The sequence below is a fragment of the Choloepus didactylus genome, chromosome 9 (assembly GCF_015220235.1).
Source record: "Choloepus didactylus isolate mChoDid1 chromosome 9, mChoDid1.pri, whole genome shotgun sequence".
Taxonomy (NCBI): domain Eukaryota; kingdom Metazoa; phylum Chordata; class Mammalia; order Pilosa; family Megalonychidae; genus Choloepus; species Choloepus didactylus.
In genome coordinates, this window is record NC_051315.1 from 126837331 (window position 1) to 126856014 (window position 18684).

At 48.2% G+C, this 18684-nt stretch overlaps 1 protein-coding gene across 5 annotated transcripts in view; it reads left to right on the plus strand.

The window, feature by feature from the left end:
• MROH2A (maestro heat like repeat family member 2A) overlaps nt 1–18684 on the plus strand; it is a 61044-nt gene that overhangs the window by 20539 nt on the left and 21821 nt on the right. For 4 of the 5 annotated variants that reach the window (XR_005218807.1, XM_037849618.1, XM_037849620.1 and 1 more), the window contains 11 exons: nt 409–517; nt 1292–1387; nt 11384–11488; nt 12951–13074; nt 13532–13650; nt 14237–14389; nt 14777–14931; nt 16927–17086; nt 17170–17363; nt 17739–17876; nt 18290–18404. Coding sequence is in view for 4 of the 5 variants with exons in the window: in XM_037849618.1 (XP_037705546.1) it covers nt 409–517; nt 1292–1387; nt 11384–11488; nt 12951–13074; nt 13532–13650; nt 14237–14389; nt 14777–14931; nt 16927–17086; nt 17170–17363; nt 17739–17876; nt 18290–18404 (1468 nt within the window). In the remaining variant the exon portion in view is untranslated. The remainder of the gene's footprint in view (nt 1–408; nt 518–1291; nt 1388–11383; nt 11489–12950; nt 13075–13531; nt 13651–14236; nt 14390–14776; nt 14932–16926; nt 17087–17169; nt 17364–17738; nt 17877–18289; nt 18405–18684) is intronic. The other variant, XM_037849619.1, reaches the window with a different exon arrangement.

Genomic DNA, 18684 nt, shown 5'->3' on the forward strand with positions numbered 1-18684 from the left:
TCTGTAGAAGAGGTCTTGGACTGCAACTCCCTGGGATAATGGTCTAGCCAAGAAGATGGGGGTCTGCTTCCTGAAAGGCTGGTTGTTTTCCTTGGTCAATGAGGGGATGTTTTGAGCAACAAATCACAGCAGAGGCACTGAAAAGCACCACTGGAGGTGGCATCTTTCAAGGTGGGCTGGGCTTAGCTAATCAAGCAGTGCTTACAAATAGGCTTGAAGCAAAGTAATGCAATGCAAGTAGGAGAAGTGGCCATAGACTTCTGGGTCTCCCCCTTAATCAGAGTCCCTGGGATGCTGGAGGCTGGATCTGAATGTAGAGGAAGCTGGTCTCTCCCTCCTTCTGGGCTACAGGGCAGCAGGAGCTCAACACTCCACCAATCACTCCTCTCCCCCCGCTTCTTTCCCCAGCAAACTAAAACCTTTCTATTCCATGGAGGAAAACAGTGAGCTGATGGATATCAGTATACATTCTGTAATTTCTCTTCAGCCTCCAGGAGAGGCCAACGAGTCCATTAAGGTAGATCCCTTTGGGCCACCTCATTTTCTGAGTCAGGACCTGGAAGTTTTCTAGAGTGGGCCGTGCAGAGTTCATCTGACTGAATCACCAATGAGCAAAGGGGGTTCTCTTAGTAAGTGTAAGGCAATGTTAGCTGCTCTAACAAATAACCCTGAAATCTCAGTGGTTTAACAAAGTAAAAGTTTATTTCTCACTCAACTAAGGTCTAGTTGACAAAGGGAGTGAGCTGTCTCATGCAGTTATTTCGGAACCCAGGCTGACAGAGGCTCCACCATCCTCAGTGCATGGCTCCTAAAGCCATTGCGGGTGTTGATATCCAGCCTGGAGACTGGAGGAGAGAAAGAGCAAGGAGGATTTATGAGCCCTTTTGCCCACCTTCCATTGGCCAGAACCCAGTCACATGACCCCACCTAGATGCAAGGGGTGCTGGGAAATGTAGTCCCTGACAAGATGGCTGCTTCACAACAACACTATGGAACAGGCAGAAAAATCTTGTGTGAACAACTAGCCATCTCTACCTCAAGGTCCCAGAACTGGATAAGGGGTGAGGAGAAATGGACTCTAGGAGTTCAGTTTCCTTCTTTGTAAAATGGTTCCTCTGAAAAGGTGGTCTTGTAGTTCATGTGAGAAGGTGGGTGTGAAGGACTCAGCTCTGGGCAGAAGTTAGTGGGCTATCATTGGAGCATCTCACACTTCTCGACCCTGGTGTGATCACCGCAGAGTCCGGGTGGGTGGACGTGCACCCCGTCACTGCTGCCCGTCTCTTGGCTGTAGGTCCTGTATGCAAATGCTCTGAACACCCTGGCGCAGCTGATGGAGGGGCTCATGCAGAGGCAGCTGGACCCCAAGGGGCTGCAGGAGATGGTGCACGTGAGTTGCCTTGAAGAGGACCAGGGATGGCTCCACACCCAGGAACCTGGTCCGAGGGCCAGACTCTGTGTGGGAAACAGAAGGATGTGCTTTACAAAATTTTTTTGTGGTGACTTTGTATTTTGATAAAATTTCAAATTTACTGACAAGTTACACAAAGAGTACAAAGAACTCCTGTTTACCCTTCACTCAGATTCACCAACTTTTTTTTTTTTTTTTTTTTTTTTTTTTAATCATCATTTTATTGAGATATATTCACATACCACGCAGTCATACAAAACAAATTGTACTTTCGATTGTTTACAGTACCATTACATAGTTGTACATTCATCACCTAAATCAATCCCTGACACCTTCATTAGCACACACACAAAAATAACAAGACTAATAATTAGAGTGAAAAAGAGCAATTGAAGTAAAAAAGAACACTAGGTACCTTTGTCTGTTTGTTTGCTTCCCCTACTTTTCTACACATCCATCCATAAACTAGACAAAGTGGAGTTTGGTCCTTATGGCATTCCCAATCCCACTGTCACCCCTCATAAGCTACATTTTTATACAACTGTCTTCGAGATTCATGGGTTCTGGGTTGTAGTTTAATAGTTTCAGGTATCCACCACCAGCTACCCCAATTCTTTAGAACCTAAAAAAAGGTTGTCTAAAGTGTGCGTAAGAGTGCCCACCAGAGTGATCTCTCGGCTCGTTTTGGAATCTCTCTGCCACTGAAGCTTATTTCATTTCCTTTCACATCCCCCTTTTGGTCAAGAAGATGTTCTCCATCCCACGATGCCGGGTCTACATTCCTCCCCGGGAGTCATATTCCACGTTGCCAGGGAGATTCACTTCCCTGGGTGTCTGATCCCACGTAGGGGGGAGGGCAGTGATTTCACCTTTCAAGTTGGCTTAGCCAGAGAGAGAGGGCCACATCTGAGCAACAAAGAGGCATTCAGGAGGAGACTCTTAGGCACAAATACAGGGAGGCCTAGCCTCTCCTTTGCAGCAACCGTCTTCCCAAGGGTAAAACTTATGGTAGAGGGCTCAACCCATCAAACCACCAGTCCCCTATGTCTGTGGTCATGTTAGCAACCATGGAGGTGGGGTAGGCGAATACCCCTGCATTCTCCACAGGCTCCTCAAGGGGGCACTACATCGTTTTTTTTTTTTTTTTTTTTTTTCCTTGTTTGTCTTTTTTCTTTTTTTTTTTTTTTTTAACTTTCCCTTCTTTTTTCAAATCAACTGTATGAAAAAAAAAGTTAAAAAGAAAACAAACATACAATAAAAGAACATTTCAAAGAGACCATAGCAAGGGAGTAAGAAAAAGACAACTAACCTAAGATAACTGCTTAACTTCCAACATGTTCCTACTTTACCCCAAGAAAGTTACATACTATAGCAACATTTCAGTGAACTTGTTCCTACTACATCCATCAGAAATTAACAGACCATAGTCATTTCTGGGCATCCCCAGAACGTTAAATAGCTTATCTGTTCTTCTTGGATTATTGTTCCCCCTTCCTTAATTGCTCTCTACTGCTAGTTCCCCTACATTCTACATTATAAACCATTTGTTTTACATTTTTCAAAGTTCACATTAGTGGTAGCATATAATATTTCTCTTTTTGTGCCTGGCTTATTTCGCTCAGCATTATGTCTTCAAGGTTCATCCATGTTGTCATATGTTTCACCAGATCATTCCTTCTTACTGCCGCGTAGTATTCCATCGTGTGTATATACCACATTTTATTTATCCACTCATCTGTTGATGGACATTTGGGTTGTTTCCATCTCTTGGCAATTGTGAATAATGCTGCTATGAACATTGGCGTGCAGATATCTGTTCGTGTCACTGCTTTCCGATCTTCCGGGTATATCCCGAGAAGTGCAATCGCTGGATCGAATGGTAGCTCTATCTCTAGTTTTCTAAGGAACTGCCAGACTGACTTCCAGAGTGGCTGAACCATTATACAGTCCCACCAACAATGAATAAGAGTTCCAATTTCTCCACATCCCCTCCAGCATTTGTAGTTTCCTGTTTGTTTAATGGCAGCCATTCTAACCGGTGTTAGATGGTATCTCATTGTGGTCTTAATTTGCATCTCTCTAATAGCTAGTGAAGCTGAACATTTTTTCATGTGTTTCTTGGCCATTTGTATTTCCTCTTCAGAGAACTGTCTTTTCATATCTTTTGCCCATTTTATAATTGGGCTGTCTGTACTATTGTCATTGAGTTGTAGGATTTCTTTGTATATGCAAGATATCAGTCTTTTGTCAGATACATGGTTTCCAAAAATTTTTTCCCATTGAGTTGGCTGCCTCTTTACCTTTTTGAGAAATTCCTTTGAGGTGCAGAAACTTCTAAGCTTGAGGAGTTCCCATTTATCTATTTTCTCTTTTGTTGCTTGTGCTTTGGGTGTAAAGTCTAGGAAGTGGCCTCCTAATACAAGGTCTTGAAGATGTTTTCCTACATTATCTTCTAGGAGTTTAATGGTACTTTCTTTTATATTGAGATCTTTGGTCCATTTTGAGTTAATTTTTGTGTAGGGGGTGAGGTAGGGGTCCTCTTTCATTCTTTTGGATATGGATATCCAACTCTCCCAGCCCCATTTGTTGAAAAGACCATTATGGCTCAGTTCGGTGACTTTGGGGGCCTTATCAAAGATCAGTCGGCCATAGATCTGAGGGTCTATCTCTGAATTCTCAATTCGATTCCATTGATCTATATGTCTATCTTTGTGCCAGTACCATGCTGTTTTGGCAACTGTGGCTTTATAATAAGCTTCAAAGTCAGGGAGTGTAAGTCCTCCCACTTCGTTTTTCTTTTTTAAAGTGTCTTTAGCAATTCGAGGCATCTTCCCTTTCCAAATAAATTTGATAACTAGCTTTTCCAAGTCTGCAAAGTAGGTTGTTGGAATTTTGATTGGGATTGCATTGAATCTGTAGATGAGTTTGGGTAGAATTGACATCTTAATGACATTTAGCCTTCCTATCCATGAACATGGAATATTTTTCCATCTTTTAAGGTCCCCTTCTATTTCTTTTAGTAGAGTTATGTAGTTTTCTTTGTATAGGTCTTTTACATCTTTGGTTAAGTTGATTCCTAGGTACTTGATTTTTTTAGTTGCTATTGAAAATGGTATCTTTTTCTTGAGTGTCTCTTCAGTTTGTTCATTTCTAGCATATAGAAACATTACTGACTTATGTGCATTAATCTTGTATCCCGCTACTTTGCTAAATTTGTTTATTAGCTCTAGTAGGTGTATCGTTGATTTCTCAGGGTTTTCTAGATATAAGATCATATCATCTGCAAACAATGACAGTTTTACTTCTTCTTTTCCAATTTGGATGTCTTTTATTTCTTTGTCTTGCCGGATTGCCCTGGCTAGCACTTCCAGCACAATGTTGAATAACAGTGGTGACAGCGGGCATCCTTGTCTTGTTCCTGATCTTAGAGGGAAGGCTTTCAGTCTCTCACCATTGAGTACTATGCTGGCTGTGGGTTTTTCATATATGCTCTTTATCATGTTGAGGAAGTTTCCTTCAATTCCTACCTTTTGAAGTGTTTTTATCAAAAAGGGATGTTGGATTTTGTCAAATGCTTTTTCAGCATCTATTGAGATGATCAATTGATTTTTCCCTTTCGAGTTTTTAATGTGTTGTAATACATTGATTGTTTTTCTTATGTTGAACCATCCTTGCATGCCTGGAATGAACCCCACTTGGTCATGGTGTATGATTTTTTTAATGTGTCTTTGGATTCGATTTGCAAGTATTTTGTTGAGGATTTTTGCATCTATATTCATTAGGGAGATTGGCCGGTAGTTTTCCTTTTTTGTAGCATCTTTGCCTGGTTTTGGTATTAGATTGATGTTAGCTTCATAAAATGAATTAGGTAGTGTTCCATTTTTTTCAATGTTTTGAAAGAGTTTGAGTAAGATTGGTGTCAGTTCTTTCTGGAAAGTTTGGTAGAATTCCCCTGTGAAGCCATCTGGCCCTGGGCATTTATTTGTGGGAAGATTTTTGATGACTGATTGGATCTCTTTGCTTGTGATGGGTTGGTTGAGGTCTTCTATTTCTTCTCTGGTCAGTCTAGGTTGTTCATATGTTTCCAGGAAATTGTCCATTTCTTCTACATTATCCAGTTTGTTGCCATACAGTTGTTCATAATATCCTCTTATAATTTTTTTAATTTCTTCAGGATCTGCAGTTATGTCACCTTTTTCATTCATTATTTTGTTTATATGGGTCTTCTCTCTTTTTGATTTTGTCAGTCTAGCTAGGGGCTTGTCAATCTTGTTGATCTTCTCAAAGAACCAACTTTTGGTGATATTTATCCTTTCTATTGTTTTTTTGTTCTCTATGTCATTTATTTCTGCTTTAATCCTTGTTATTTCTATTCTTGTACTTGGTTTAGGATTGGTTTGCTGTTCATTTTCTAGCTTCTTCAGTTGATCCATTAGTTCTTTGATTTTGGCTCTTTCTTCCTTTTTAATATATGCGTTTAGTGCTATAAATTTCCCCCTTAGCACTGCTTTTGCTGCATCCCATAGGTTTTGGTATGTTGTGTTCTCATTTTCATTCGTCTCTATATATTTAGCAATTTCTCTTGCTATTTCTTCTTTAACCCACTGATTGTTTAGGAGTGTGTTGTTTAACCTCCAGGTATTTGTGAATTTTCTAAGTCTCTGATGGTTATTGACTTCTAATTGTATTCCATTGTGGTCAGAGAATGTGCTTTGAATAATTTCAATCTTTTTAAATTTATTGAGGCTTGTTTTATGTCCCAGCATATGATCTATTCTGGAGAAAGTTCCGTGAGCACTAGAAAAGTATGTGTATCCTGGTGATTTGGGATGTAATGTCCTGTAGATGTCTGTTAAATCTAATTCATTTATCAGATTGTTTAGGTTTTCAATTTCCTTATTGGTCTTCTGTCTGGTTGATCTATCTATAGGAGAGAGTGATGTGTTGAAGTCTCCCACAATTATTGTGGAAACATCAATTGCTTCCTTTAGTTTTGCCAATGTTTCTCTCATGTATTTTGTGGCACCTTGATTGGGTGCATAGACATTTACGATTGTTATTTCTTCTTGCTGAATTTCCCCTTTTATTAGTATGTAGTGGCCTTCTTTGTCTCTCAAAACATCCCTGCATTTGAAGTCTATTTTATCTGAGATTAATATTGCTACACCTGCTTTCTTTTGGCTGTAGCTTGCATGAAATATTTTTTTCCATCCTTTCACTTTCAGTTTCTTTGTGTCCCTGTGTCTAAGATGAGTCTCTTGTATGCAACATATTGATGGTTCATTTTTTTTGATCCATTCTGCGAATCTATATCTTTTAATTGGGGAGTTTAATCCATTTACATTCAACGTTAAAACCGTGAAGGCATTTCTTGAATCGGCCATCTTATCCTTTGGATTATGTTTGCCATATTTTTCCCTCTCTCTATTAATATCCTTTATTGTACCCATACCGAATCTCTTTAGTACTGAACCTTTCTCCAAGTCTCTCTGTCCTGTCTTTGTTTCTCTGTCTGTAGGGCTCCCTTTAGTATCTCCAGTAGGGCAGGTCTCTTGTTAGCAAATTCTCTCAGCATTTCTTTGTCTGTGAAAAATTTAAGCTCTCCCTCAAATTTGAAGGAGAGCTTTGCTGGATAAAGTATTCTTGGCTGGAAATTCCTCTCACTCAGAATTTTAAATATATCGTGCCACTGCCTTCTCGCCTCCATGGTGGCTGCTGAGTAGTCACTACTTAGTCTTATGCTGTTTCCTTTGTATGTGGTGAATTGCTTTTCTCTTGCTGCTTTCAGAACTTGCTCCTTCTCTTCTATGTTTGACAGTGTGATCAGTATATGTCTCGGAGTGGGTTTTTTTGGATTTATTCTATTTGGAGTTCGCTGAGCATTTATGATTTGTGTATTTATGTTGTTTAGAAGATTTGGGAAGTTTTCCCCAACAATTTCTTTGAATACTCTTCCTAGACCTTTACCCTTTTCTTCCCCTTCTGGGACACCAATGAGTCTTATATTCGGACGTTTCATATTATCTATCATATCCCTGAGGTCCATTTCGAGTTTTTCAATTTTTTTCCCCATTCTTTCTTTTATGTTTTCATTTTCCATTCTGTCATCTTCCAGGTCACTGATTCGTTGTTCAACTTCCTCTAGTCTTGTACTATGAGTGTCCAGAATCTTTTTAATTTGGTCAACAGTTTCTTTAATTTCCATAAGATCATCCATTTTTTTATTTAGTCTTGCAATGTCTTCTTTATGCTCTTCTAGGGTCTTCTTGATTTCCTTCATATCCCGTACTAGGGTCTCATTGTTCATCTTTAGTTCTTTGAGTAGCTGCTCTAGGTGTGTCTCTTCTGGTCTTTTGATTTGGGTCCTTGGGCTTGGGTTATCCATATCGTCTGGTTTTTTCATATGCTTTATAATTTTCTGTTGTTTTTGGCCTCGTGGCATTTGCTGACCTTGATAGGGTTCTTTTAGGGTTTGTAGCCCAGTTGAAGTCCTTATCTCTAATTTATCAGATCTACAGCTTCGTGGAGTACACTTTCTCTAACTAACCAGTAGGTGGCGTCCACGAGCCACCTGTTCTCCACAAGCCAGATCTCCCCTGCTTAGCCTTTTTGGTGAGTGGGGGAGTGAGTCTTGTGGGGCCCAATTGGTGTCCCAAGCTTGTGTGTGTAGTTGGTGTTGCCTGCCCTGTATGTGGGGCGTGTTTCTGGGCAGTCGGGGAGGGGGGGTGGCCCTAACAATCAAATCTCCCTGATGATCCTAGAGTTTTAAAGCTACTGCAATAGTCTAATCCTTCAGTTCAGTCCTGCCACAGTTTGTCTCTGCCTCTGACCCACAAGTCTTTGGTATTGGCGTATGGCTCCTGAGACTTGCAAGTGGGCCCCTCTTCCAGGCTGTGCACCCCGGGTCCTCTGTTGAGGGATGACTGTGCTATGTCGCAGGTGAGTGCCGTCCCCCCAGGGCAGTTCTGGGCTGCTGGGCTGTGTTGGGAGGCTCCCAGTCTGCTCAAATGATGGCTGAATGGGGCTCTGTTAATTCACACTGCTCCCCCTTCCCAGCTCTGGGACATTCAGCTGAGGTTGCAGGGAAGGCTAATGTCCACGCCCAGTTTTGTGGTGTGTGCCTGTTATTTGAAGCACTTCCGTCACACTGGGTTGTCTGGGGCAGCTCTGGGCTATGGGGCTGGCGATGGGCAGGAGTGTTTCCTGTCCACCAGGATGGTGCCTGTGAGCGGACACCCCCCTTTTCTTGGGAAGTTGTGTTGTTTAGTGAATTTTCTCAGCCACTGGATTATTGCCTTTTGTCTCAGAGCTCTCTTAGTTCTGCTCTTGACTTGACGTGCCCAAATTTCAATTCTTTGAAGCTTTCTGTATTGAGCTTCTTAGAGTAATTGTTTTAGAAAAAGCAAAAAGGATTTAAAAAAAAACAAAAAAAAAAAAAACGGCCCTCCTCAGAGATCTAATGGGTTATTGAAATGCTAATAGACAAAGCAACCAGGGCCATTAAGGAAAAGTGCCCAGGGCAGAGAGATCAGCCTTGCTTCGGGATTTGCATATGCGCCTCAAGGCCTGATCTCCGCCCTTCCCCTTTCTGTGTTCACCAGAACTCCAAAAATCCTCTGCTTTTATTTTGGAGTTTTTCGTGTTGTTTTTTTTCTATGCCTGTCTCCTCTCTGCTGGGCTGGCTGCTCTCAGAGTCTCTGGTGTCTGGCCTCAGTCTATCTATGGTTGGAGTTTGAATCAGTAGAATGAGTTTCCGGTAAGAGCAGCCACTGCAATTCTCCCTTCTCCTTCCTGGAGCTGACAGCCCCTCCTCCCCCGGGACTGAGCCTGGCAGGGTGGGGCGCGGGTCCCCTGGCCGCAAAAACTTACAGATTTCGCTGATCTCAGCAGTTCCACGTTTTCATGAGTGTTGTATGAAGTATGCCCAAAGACAGATTGCTCTGTGGTGTCCAGTCCACGCAGTTCCTGGCTTTTTACCTACTTTCCTGGAGGAGTAACTAAAACATACAGCTCACCAGTCTGCCATCTTGCCCCGCCTCCAGATTCACCAACTTTTAATATTTTGCTACATTTGTTTTCTCTTGCTTTCCCTCCCTTTCTCCCTACCCTCCCTCTCTCCATGCACTTCCATTTTTTGAACCATTCAGAGTTAGCTGCAGGCACCAAGAACAAGGGCATTCTCTTGTATAATAATGGTACAATGATCAAATCAGGAAATATAACACAGATACAACAGTATTTTCTAATCCATGGCCCAGAGTCAAATTTCACAAATTGTCTCAATAATGTCCTTTATAGCTATTTCCCCTGATCCATGATCCAATCTGGATTATACATTGCATTTAGTTTTCACGTGTCTTTTATCTTCTTTAATCTGGGATAGTTCCTCAGGTCCTTTTTTTTTTTTTATCTTTCATAATCTTGGCAGTTTTGAAGAGTACTAGCCAGTTATTATTTTTTTCTTAATTGGGTTGTTTGCTTTCTTACTGAGCTTTTAGAGATTTTAAATATTCTGGATGTAAGTCCTTTATCAGATATGTGATTTGCAAATATTTTCTCCCAGTCTGTGCCTTGTCTTTGCATTGGTTTAACAGTGTCTTTTGAAGGGCAGAAGTTTTTTATTTTGATGATGTTTATTTTTTTTCTTTTTATGGAGCATGCTTTTGGTTTCATATCTAAGAAATCTTCACCTAAGCCAATGTCAAAAAGATTTTCTCCTATGTCTTCTAGAAGTTTCGTAGTTTCAGGTTTTACATAAATATATATTTTTTACATAAATATATATTTATGATATATTTTGAGATAATTTTTGTATGTGATGTGAAATATCGATCAAAGTTCATTTTTTCACGTGAATGTCCAATTATTCCAGCATCATTTGTTGAAAAGACCATCCTTTCTCCACTGAAGCACTTTTGCACCTTTGTCCAAGATTAATTTACCAGGTGTGCTTTGGTTTTTTTCTGCTCCATTGAGGTATTTATCTTTATACCAATGACACACTGTCTTTATGACTGTAATATTATAAGTCTTGAAATCAAGTAGTGTAAGCCTACCAACATTTTTTTTTTTTTGCTGCACCCCATAAGTTTTTGTATGTTATGTTGTAATTTTATTTCACTTCAGTTCAAAATATATTTAAATTTCTCTTTTAATTTCTTCCTTGACCTATGGGTCATTTAGAAGTTTCCAAATACTGTGGACTTCCCAGAGATCTTTCTGGTTTTAGTTTCTGATGTAAGTTTGTGGTCTGAGAACATACTTAGTAGAATTCAAATCCTTTTATATTTATTGAGATTTATTTTGTTGTCCAGAGATGGTCTATCTTGGTAAATGTCCCATGTGCACTCGAAAAGTATTCTGCTGCTGTTGAGTCGAGTGTTTCTAAATGTCAATTAGATCAAGCTGGTTGGCAGTGTTCATGTTTTCTATATCCTTTAATGATCTGCTGTCTTCTTGTTGTATCAATTTTTGAGAGAGAGGTGTTGAAATCTCTGACTATAATTGTGGATTTGTTCATTTCTCCTTTCGGTTCTATTCACTTTTGCTTTGTGCATTATAAGCTCTGTTATTAGGTGCATAGAAATTTAGTGGTGGTGTGTCTTCTTGACGAATGGACCCTCTATCCCGATGACACAGACCTCTTTATCCTCAGTAGTATTCCTTGCTCTGGACTGATCTGGAGAGCAGGGCCAACTGGGCTCCCGGCCCTTTGTGCTGTGTAGGCCTACATTTGGAGCAAAGCCCACACAACAACCAATTGCCTCTTGGTGAAGATGCCGGGGACATTCTCTGCCGCAGCTTTGTCTCCCTTAGTGGGTGGGTCCTGGGAAGAAACCAGAAGAGTCTAGAACTATACGGAAGCATTGAAAGTCAGACTCTGAGTGGGAGGGATGAGGTGGGCAAAGGCTGGCCAGGGAAGGGCTGGTACCAGGGTTTTAATGTCCCTTCCTGTGTCTTGGGCTCTACACACAGCTCCTGGAAAAGTGGATCTTGTCAGAGAAAGAATGGGAGCGGGAGAAGGCCATGAACCTCCATCTTCATCTCATGCAAGTCTACGTCCAAAGTGTTGGCGTCTGTGTGAGTCTGGGGGCACCCTGCTGCATGGGGAAATTTCTATCTCCATTGGCAAGAAGAGAGAACATTGTTTAAATCAAGTTCTGCCCCACGAGGTGTCCCTGGGGAAGAGGCTGCCTCTTTTGGGGTGGCAAAGGAGACCCTGAGATGAGCCAGCTCCAGGCTTGGGGTGGGGAGGAAGCGAGAGGGACCTTGGCTTGGCAGGTTCCCAGGTGTGGGTTCCTGATCTGTGCAACCTGAGCCACAGAGTGGAAAGGGTCCTCTTTAAGGAAAAGGGCACACAATCTGGAAGGCAACATTGATTAGGAAAGTGAATATTTACTCAGAATGAGAAAATAAATCACTACAAAACTATAAAATATATAAAGCTTGACAGCATGAACACAGGAAAATCTGGGAAGCCACAGAATGTGTTTATTGATTAGTAGTTTGGCACAGCTTAATGATGCCTCCTTCCCTACACCTGCTGGCTCTGTACTCTGACGGCCTTGTCCTCAGGGACAGCTGTTGGTGGGGGGAAGATCCGTGTCATGGGGCTGAGAGGTGCAGGGCAGGTGTCAGGCTTTGGGGTAGCTGAAAACAGGTGGGTGTATTAGTTTCCTGGGGCTGCCATAACCAACAACCACAAAATGGGGGGCTTAAAGCAACAGAGATCTATTGTCTCCCGGTTCCGGAGGCTGGAAGGCTGGAAGGCTGGAATCAGGGTGCTGGAAGGCTGTGCTCCCTCTGATGGCTCTGGGAGAGCATCTCTCCCTGGCACACATCCCTCCAGCCTCTGCCTCCGTCTTCCCATGGTGCCTTCTTCTCTCTGCATGTCTGTGTCCCTGTGTTGTCTCTTCTATAAGGACACCAGGCATTGGATTTAGTGTCACCCTAATCCAGTATGATCTCATGTTAACTCATTACACCCTCAAAGACCCTATTTCCAAATGAGGTCACATTCATGAATTTTGGGGAGTCAACACTCACCCCACTACAGTGGGGCAGGACCCCAGTCCTAGAGTACCAACGAAATGAGGCAGGGGCCAGTTCCAAATCTAAGTGACTTTAAGGCCAGACACCGTACAGGGGCCACCACTGGGTTATCTGATTCAATTACCTGAACATTCCCTGAAAGAGGAGGTGCCATGATTATCTCTACTTTATGGGTGAGGAAATGAGGGACGGAGCAGGTATGTACCTTGCCAAGGTCGCTGGCCCGTGAGCAGGAAACTGAGATGTGGAGCTGCAGCTCAGTCGAGGAACAAGGCACGTTGGAGGTGGAAACGGGGCCCGACACCCGAGGTGTGGGCACAGGCCTGACCGGGCCAAGGAGTCCCGGGATCTGCTATCAGGGTCCCGTCCAGAAGGAGGTGTTTCCAGAGCAGGGTTCGCCCTCTCTCGCAGACCCTCTGTAGCCCGCGGGAGGCACTGGGCGTGTTGAGAGGACAGGGGATGTGAGCTTGGCAGTGTCCTGTGCCCTCAGATCCCCCTGAAGCTGGGGCAGTTTGGTTCTCTGGTCGGCCTCATTGTCCCGTGCACCTGTGACCCCCACAGAAGAACCCGCATAGCCGCCATCGAGGTCCTCTCCAGCCTGCTCGATCTGCACGGTATGGAGCGGTGGGACACCCAGGCCTGGGGGGAGGGGCCGTGACACCCCGGATGCTGCAGGCAGGTGTGCAGACAAACCAGGGTGACCGGCAGAGAGCGAGAGTGGGGGCCCCTGGGCCAGGGAGGGATGACAGGGCCTCCTCGTTGGTGGGGATGTGCTGGGCACTGAGGGGTCCCCACTGGCATGAGGTCAGCACACAGTTCCCACGGACACCCCAGAACCGGCTCTAGCCTGTGATGACCTTCAGAGGACCGCTTGGAGCTGGTCTCTGGCTTGGCGACAGGGGGCACATCAGCAGGGCAGGCGTTCGAGCTGTGTGCGGACACGGTGCCGAGAGCCAGGCAGGAGGGTCCATGAGAGGGGCCAGGGCTCTGTGACCGCCGGGCTGGGGGGCCGCCACGCATGGCCACACCCTCTGTCCTTGCTGCTCATGACTGCAATCTTACTCCCAACAGCCAGCCAGACCTGCTCCCCCTGGGGCGCCTCCAAGGAGAAGGCATTTGCGAGGTGCAAGGAGGACCTGGGGGGCTCGGACCTGGAGAACGTTTTCTGTGCGACGTCCAGCATCGCCAAGGTGACGCGGGCTGGCGGGCTGGCTGGTGCAGGGCCGCCCCTCCTGTCTTCCCCACCGGGTGCTGCCTCTGAGGCCTTGGGTTCGACTCAAGGCCACCAAGATGCCATTTAAGGGCCGCTCTGCCTGTGGGCACACAATGGGAGCTTTGCCGTCCTGGGAACTTTCTCTCCCTCAGGGAGCAAGGGGGTGGTGACCTGGCAGGATGGGGCAGGAGGGCGTGGGGTGCAGGGAAGGCTTGGGGAGAAGCTTCCCCGGTGGGGTTGGAGTGGAGGGGCCGGTGATGAGTGGGTGGGCGTCACACCTGGAGGCCTTGAGCCATCAGGCTAAGGAGCCATGAACCCCGCAGGGGGACCCCTGGGGAGGCTTTCACGTAGAGGAGTGGTGTCCTGAGCAGTGGGGGATTTAGAGAGCCTGAGGCCAGGCAGGGGGCCCAGGGAGGTGGCCGGGGCCCTGAGGCGGTGCTTAGAGGGAGGGAGGATGGCCTGGAGCATTGGGGCTGAAGAGGAGGGGAAGGGTGTGTCCCTCAGGCTCGGGATGGGCTTGGGACTTGGTTTGCTGACCCAGGATGGGCCTGCTCCCATCCTAGGCAGCTTGCATGGAGTTCAACTGCGACGAGGTGGTCTCTCTCATCCAGAAGCTCTGTGAGAACATCGGGGCCGTGGACCTCCAGCATGACAAGGCCTCCGTCACCTGGATAAGCACCTTCCTCCGGATGCGGGTCAAGGAGCTGGAGGACAAGGTAGCAGAGCTGCGGTGACAGTGGGGGAGGCTCGGGGCCCCAGACCAGACGGGCCCACCTGCACTTGCCGTGGAGGCCCCCAGACCTCTGCGGGCGGAGAGCGGAGAAGGAGGTAGAGTTCTAGAACAAGAAGGAAGCTCGTAAGGTAACCAGGTGGGGCAGTGGTCAGTGGACCACAGACACACAGTTCTGTGTCCCAGAGGGCCCCACTTCCACCCGAAAACAAATAAAATGAGTTTGTTCCAGGAAGAGACCAGAGGGTCAGTTAGAGAGGGTGCCCCAGTGTCTGGGGGACCAGGAGTCCCCGAGGAGGGCTGTGTGCAGTGGGGTGGTCAGGCGGCCGATGGTGCCCAGGCTGGCCTCTGGTGACCCCTGCCCCCTCTCCAGGTGGCGGAGATCCTGGGTGCCGTCCTGACCCACCTGCAGGTGGTGGCTAACCTGGAGGTGCGGCGCCTTCTCATCGAGGGCATCCTCCTGCTGGCACATCACCACCAGGAGACGGTGCTCACGGTGCTGCTGAGGCAGCCCCTGCCCATGGAGAGGTGGGTGTCCCCACGGACACATTCCACAAGATTGGGCCCTTGAAGGGGGCCTCGTCTGGCCCAGGAGAGTCGCAACCCCATCAACCCGTCCCCTGTCGGAGGCCCTCGGCCTCCAGTGAGACTGACCCGGAGCCCCGACTTCCCCAGCTCCTTGTAGCACACTGAAATCTGGATGCCACAGTGCCTCAAACTGTCCTGGTTGTCCCCTCTGGGGGGGGTCCCTGGAGCCCAGTGCCTCTCCCCACGGCAGCCCTTCCTTTCCACTTGGAGACCAGAGCTCCTGACGCCCTCTGAGTTCAGGTTTCGCCAGGACACGCCACCCCCTTGTTTACACGGGATGTGGCTTCCCAGGCCCAGCACTCCCTGGGAGAAGCCAGTCTGTCCCGTTCCTCTCAAAACATTACCCTCAGCGGGGAAATAACTTGTCCAAGTCCCCAACTGACAAAACGGTAAAACCCAAAGCCCACTAGGCAGCCTCAAGTAAAGCTGAGAATCCCTTCCCTCTTTCAGGGCATTACCCACAAACAGTGCCCAGCTTCTGGTTATCTGTCACAGCATCACACAGGCAGCTGGGCAGGAGCTCCTCCAATTGGGGGAGTGTGTTTGAGTTGGTCCCCAGAACTCACCTGGGCAAGAGCCTAGACGGGTGGGCAGTCATCCCCCAGGGCAGCCGAGACCGAGGAGCAGTGAGAAGTCTTGTGGCTGATAGTGGAGAGAGAGGATGCTGAGGTCATGTTAAGATGCTGTGAGCAGAGAAAAGTCTCCAGACACGGGCCTCAGATGAAGAGCCCCAGGTCTGAGTGGCACAAAATGCAGGCACGTCCCCATGATGGAGCTGCCGCAGTGTAGCTGCTTTCTGGAAAGGCAGCTCTGCAGCAGGTCCAAGTGGGATAGCAGTGCAGAGTATTTGACTCAGTGAGGGTCAGTTGCTCTCGGCACAGCTCTGCAGAGACCCGTGCCGGGTGGTCCTGCCACTGCTGCCCCACCTGGGCTAGCGTCCTTGAGGCTGTGCCACACTGGCTTTCACTCAGTCCCCCCCAATCTGGAAAAGTTACTTATGCAGTGTAACAAATCACACAAACCTAGTGGTTTAAAGCAGCACCTATTTATCATTGTGCCGTCTCTGTGGGTCAGGAGTGTGGGCCTGGCTGAGCTGGCTCCTCTGCTCGGGGTCTCACAAGGCCAGGATCTTGGTGTCTGCTGGGCTGTGCTCTTGCCTGGAGCCCAGGGCCCTCTTCCAGGCTCACGTAGTGCTTGTGGTTGGAGGACAGGGGTCCCCGCTTTCTTATTTCCTTATAACCCTGTGGCATCTTTACACTTGGCCCAAGCAAGCATATTATGCCCACCTCCCCATTTGATTCCTACCACTAGAACCCCTGGCACCCTCAGCCCCCCAAACTCACCTCCCCACCTGCTCAGCTTAATCCTGTTAGGCTTGACACTTTCGGTTGCCTCCTCTCAATACATGGGGCACATTAGATCACCATCCTGGGCCCTTACCATCCCGATTCCCATTCAGAATGGGCTTGGATGTGGGAATATGGGAGGTCATTTCAAAGGGCAAGCCTTCGTTTCCTCTTCTTTAGAAAACAGAGATAAAAATATCTTCCTCAAAGATTAATTGGGAGGATTAAGTGATATAAGCAAGCTGCCTCAACCAGGCCTTACTGCCAGGCACTAATGTTGGATGTATCTATAGGGTCATCAAGCCCCAAGTGTGGTGGGGACTGCCGGGCTTTCTGAGGGGGCCGTGGTTGTCCCTGAAGTACTGGGGGCTGGGGGCAGAGCTGGGCCAGAGGGCATGAACAAGGGGGCCGAGTATAGAGTCAGGACCTGGGCTCTCATTGTGCAGCCCTTGGGGGGACACCCCACCTCCCTGACATCCAGCCTTGTGGTTTGGCCCCTGCTCACGGGGCCGCCGAGAGGTCAAAAGGGCTCTGGCCTGCTGGGGCACCAGGCCAGGGGCCCACGGTCCGTCCGCCATGTTTTTGTTAGCCACCTGACCGAGGTGTGGCTGGCTGTGGCCGAGAACCTGCCCTTCGCCCGGGCGATGCTCCATGGCCTGATGGGCCGGCTGCAGGCACGGTTCACCCCCAGGGTCAATGCCACCTCCAAGGCGGACATCTGGCGCCTGGCCGCGGTGGACCCTCTGATGGTGAGTCTTGGGGCGGGGGCCCTGGGGCTCCTCTGGGTGGTGGGCTGGGAGCCCCAACAGCCGGCTCTTCCTTCTCTCTGCAGACCCTGTGCACCATCCGCCTTCTCATCGAGACCATGGACAAGGATGACAAGCTCCCGGACCTCTTCCCAGACCTCATCTACACCCTCCTCCTGCAGCTCAGCGGCAGCCACGGGCCCGAGGCCTCATCCCCTGTCCTGAAGACGTGGAGACTCGTTCATACAGGGACCCTGCCCGAGGAGATAAACCTGCAAAGGTGCTCTTGAGGGTGGGTGGGTGGCAGGAGGGGGCACAGGTGCTGGTGGGCAGCCTGGGCTGGACCTGCCCCCATTGGCTGCTCAAAAACCACTAGACTCTGAGAGGGGCCCCTTCCTTGTATGAGCATCTGGAAGTGGTCCTACTCACGCCATGTTTCTAGCATGCCATGGTTTTTAGACTTTGCAGATCCACTCACCTGATCACCCCCTTAGCCCCTTGAACTGGGCCCAGCAGGCACAGTGGCACCATTTCTCAGATAAGAGAAGAGAGGCCCGGAGCACGGTGCGGCGGCATCCACCTGCACCCCCACCCCCCGAGAGCAGCATCTGCACCCCCGGCCCGGCCGCGTCACCTGGCCCCACCTTCTTCCCAGGATCACGATCAAGTCCATGCAGCTGTTGTTCCAGAGGGTCAGCAGCGAGGGCCTGGTGCGCGCTCTGCAGGAGCAGGGCGTGTGGGGCCTCTTGGAGAACAGCTCGACCTTCCTGGAAGGAGTGGGCCTGCTTGCCAGGTGGGTGGTCCCTGCGCCTCCCATGGTGGGGGTGGCACTTCCTGAGGGGCCCTCCTGCAAAGGGCACGGTCTAGGTCATAGCTGAATGTCCCATTTCAGGGGGAATTGCCAACTGACCCATGTTCAGGTGCGGGCCTGGCAGCGGCGTGCGGAACAATGGGGGCCTTTTACTCCAATCCCTTCTGGCTCCAGACCAGGGGACGTGAGGCCAGGCGGAGGAGGGCACCTCCTACGGCCACACAAGGGCCTCGAGCAGGGCTGGGACAGGGAGTCGTTTCCTGGTTCTGCTCGCTCCCAAGCAGCCCTCACTCTAGTCCCCTTTAGTAAAAGGGAGACGGGAAGTAGGGACTTCTGGGACAACCCCAACCAGCCCCCAGAAGCCTCTGCCACCCGGCTGCGTCTCTCCGCTCCAGGCTGTGTGTGCAGAGCGTGGAAGGCTCCAGGCAGCGGCTGTCCGAGCTGGTGCTCCGCGGCATGGCCTCCGACATCCTCAGCTGCCGCATCAGCAGCACGGCTGTCTGCGTGGAAGTGAGGCCTTGGTGGCGAGTGGTGGGTGGGCTGGGGTGGGGGAGGTGGAGGCCACCCTCAGGCTCTTCAGGGATGGCATCTGAGTCAGGGGGGCAGGCGAGCTTTCCTCCTTGGTCCATTCACTCATTCACTCTTTCATTCATTCATCCCATGGGTAATTAATGGCTGGGTGCTGTGGTGTGGGATGCTGCTGAGACACAGCCTGTGCTCTGCATCCAGCAGGAACCACGTGTGCTGTGGTCAGTGCCCCCAACACCCACAGGAGCCCCCCCAGACTATC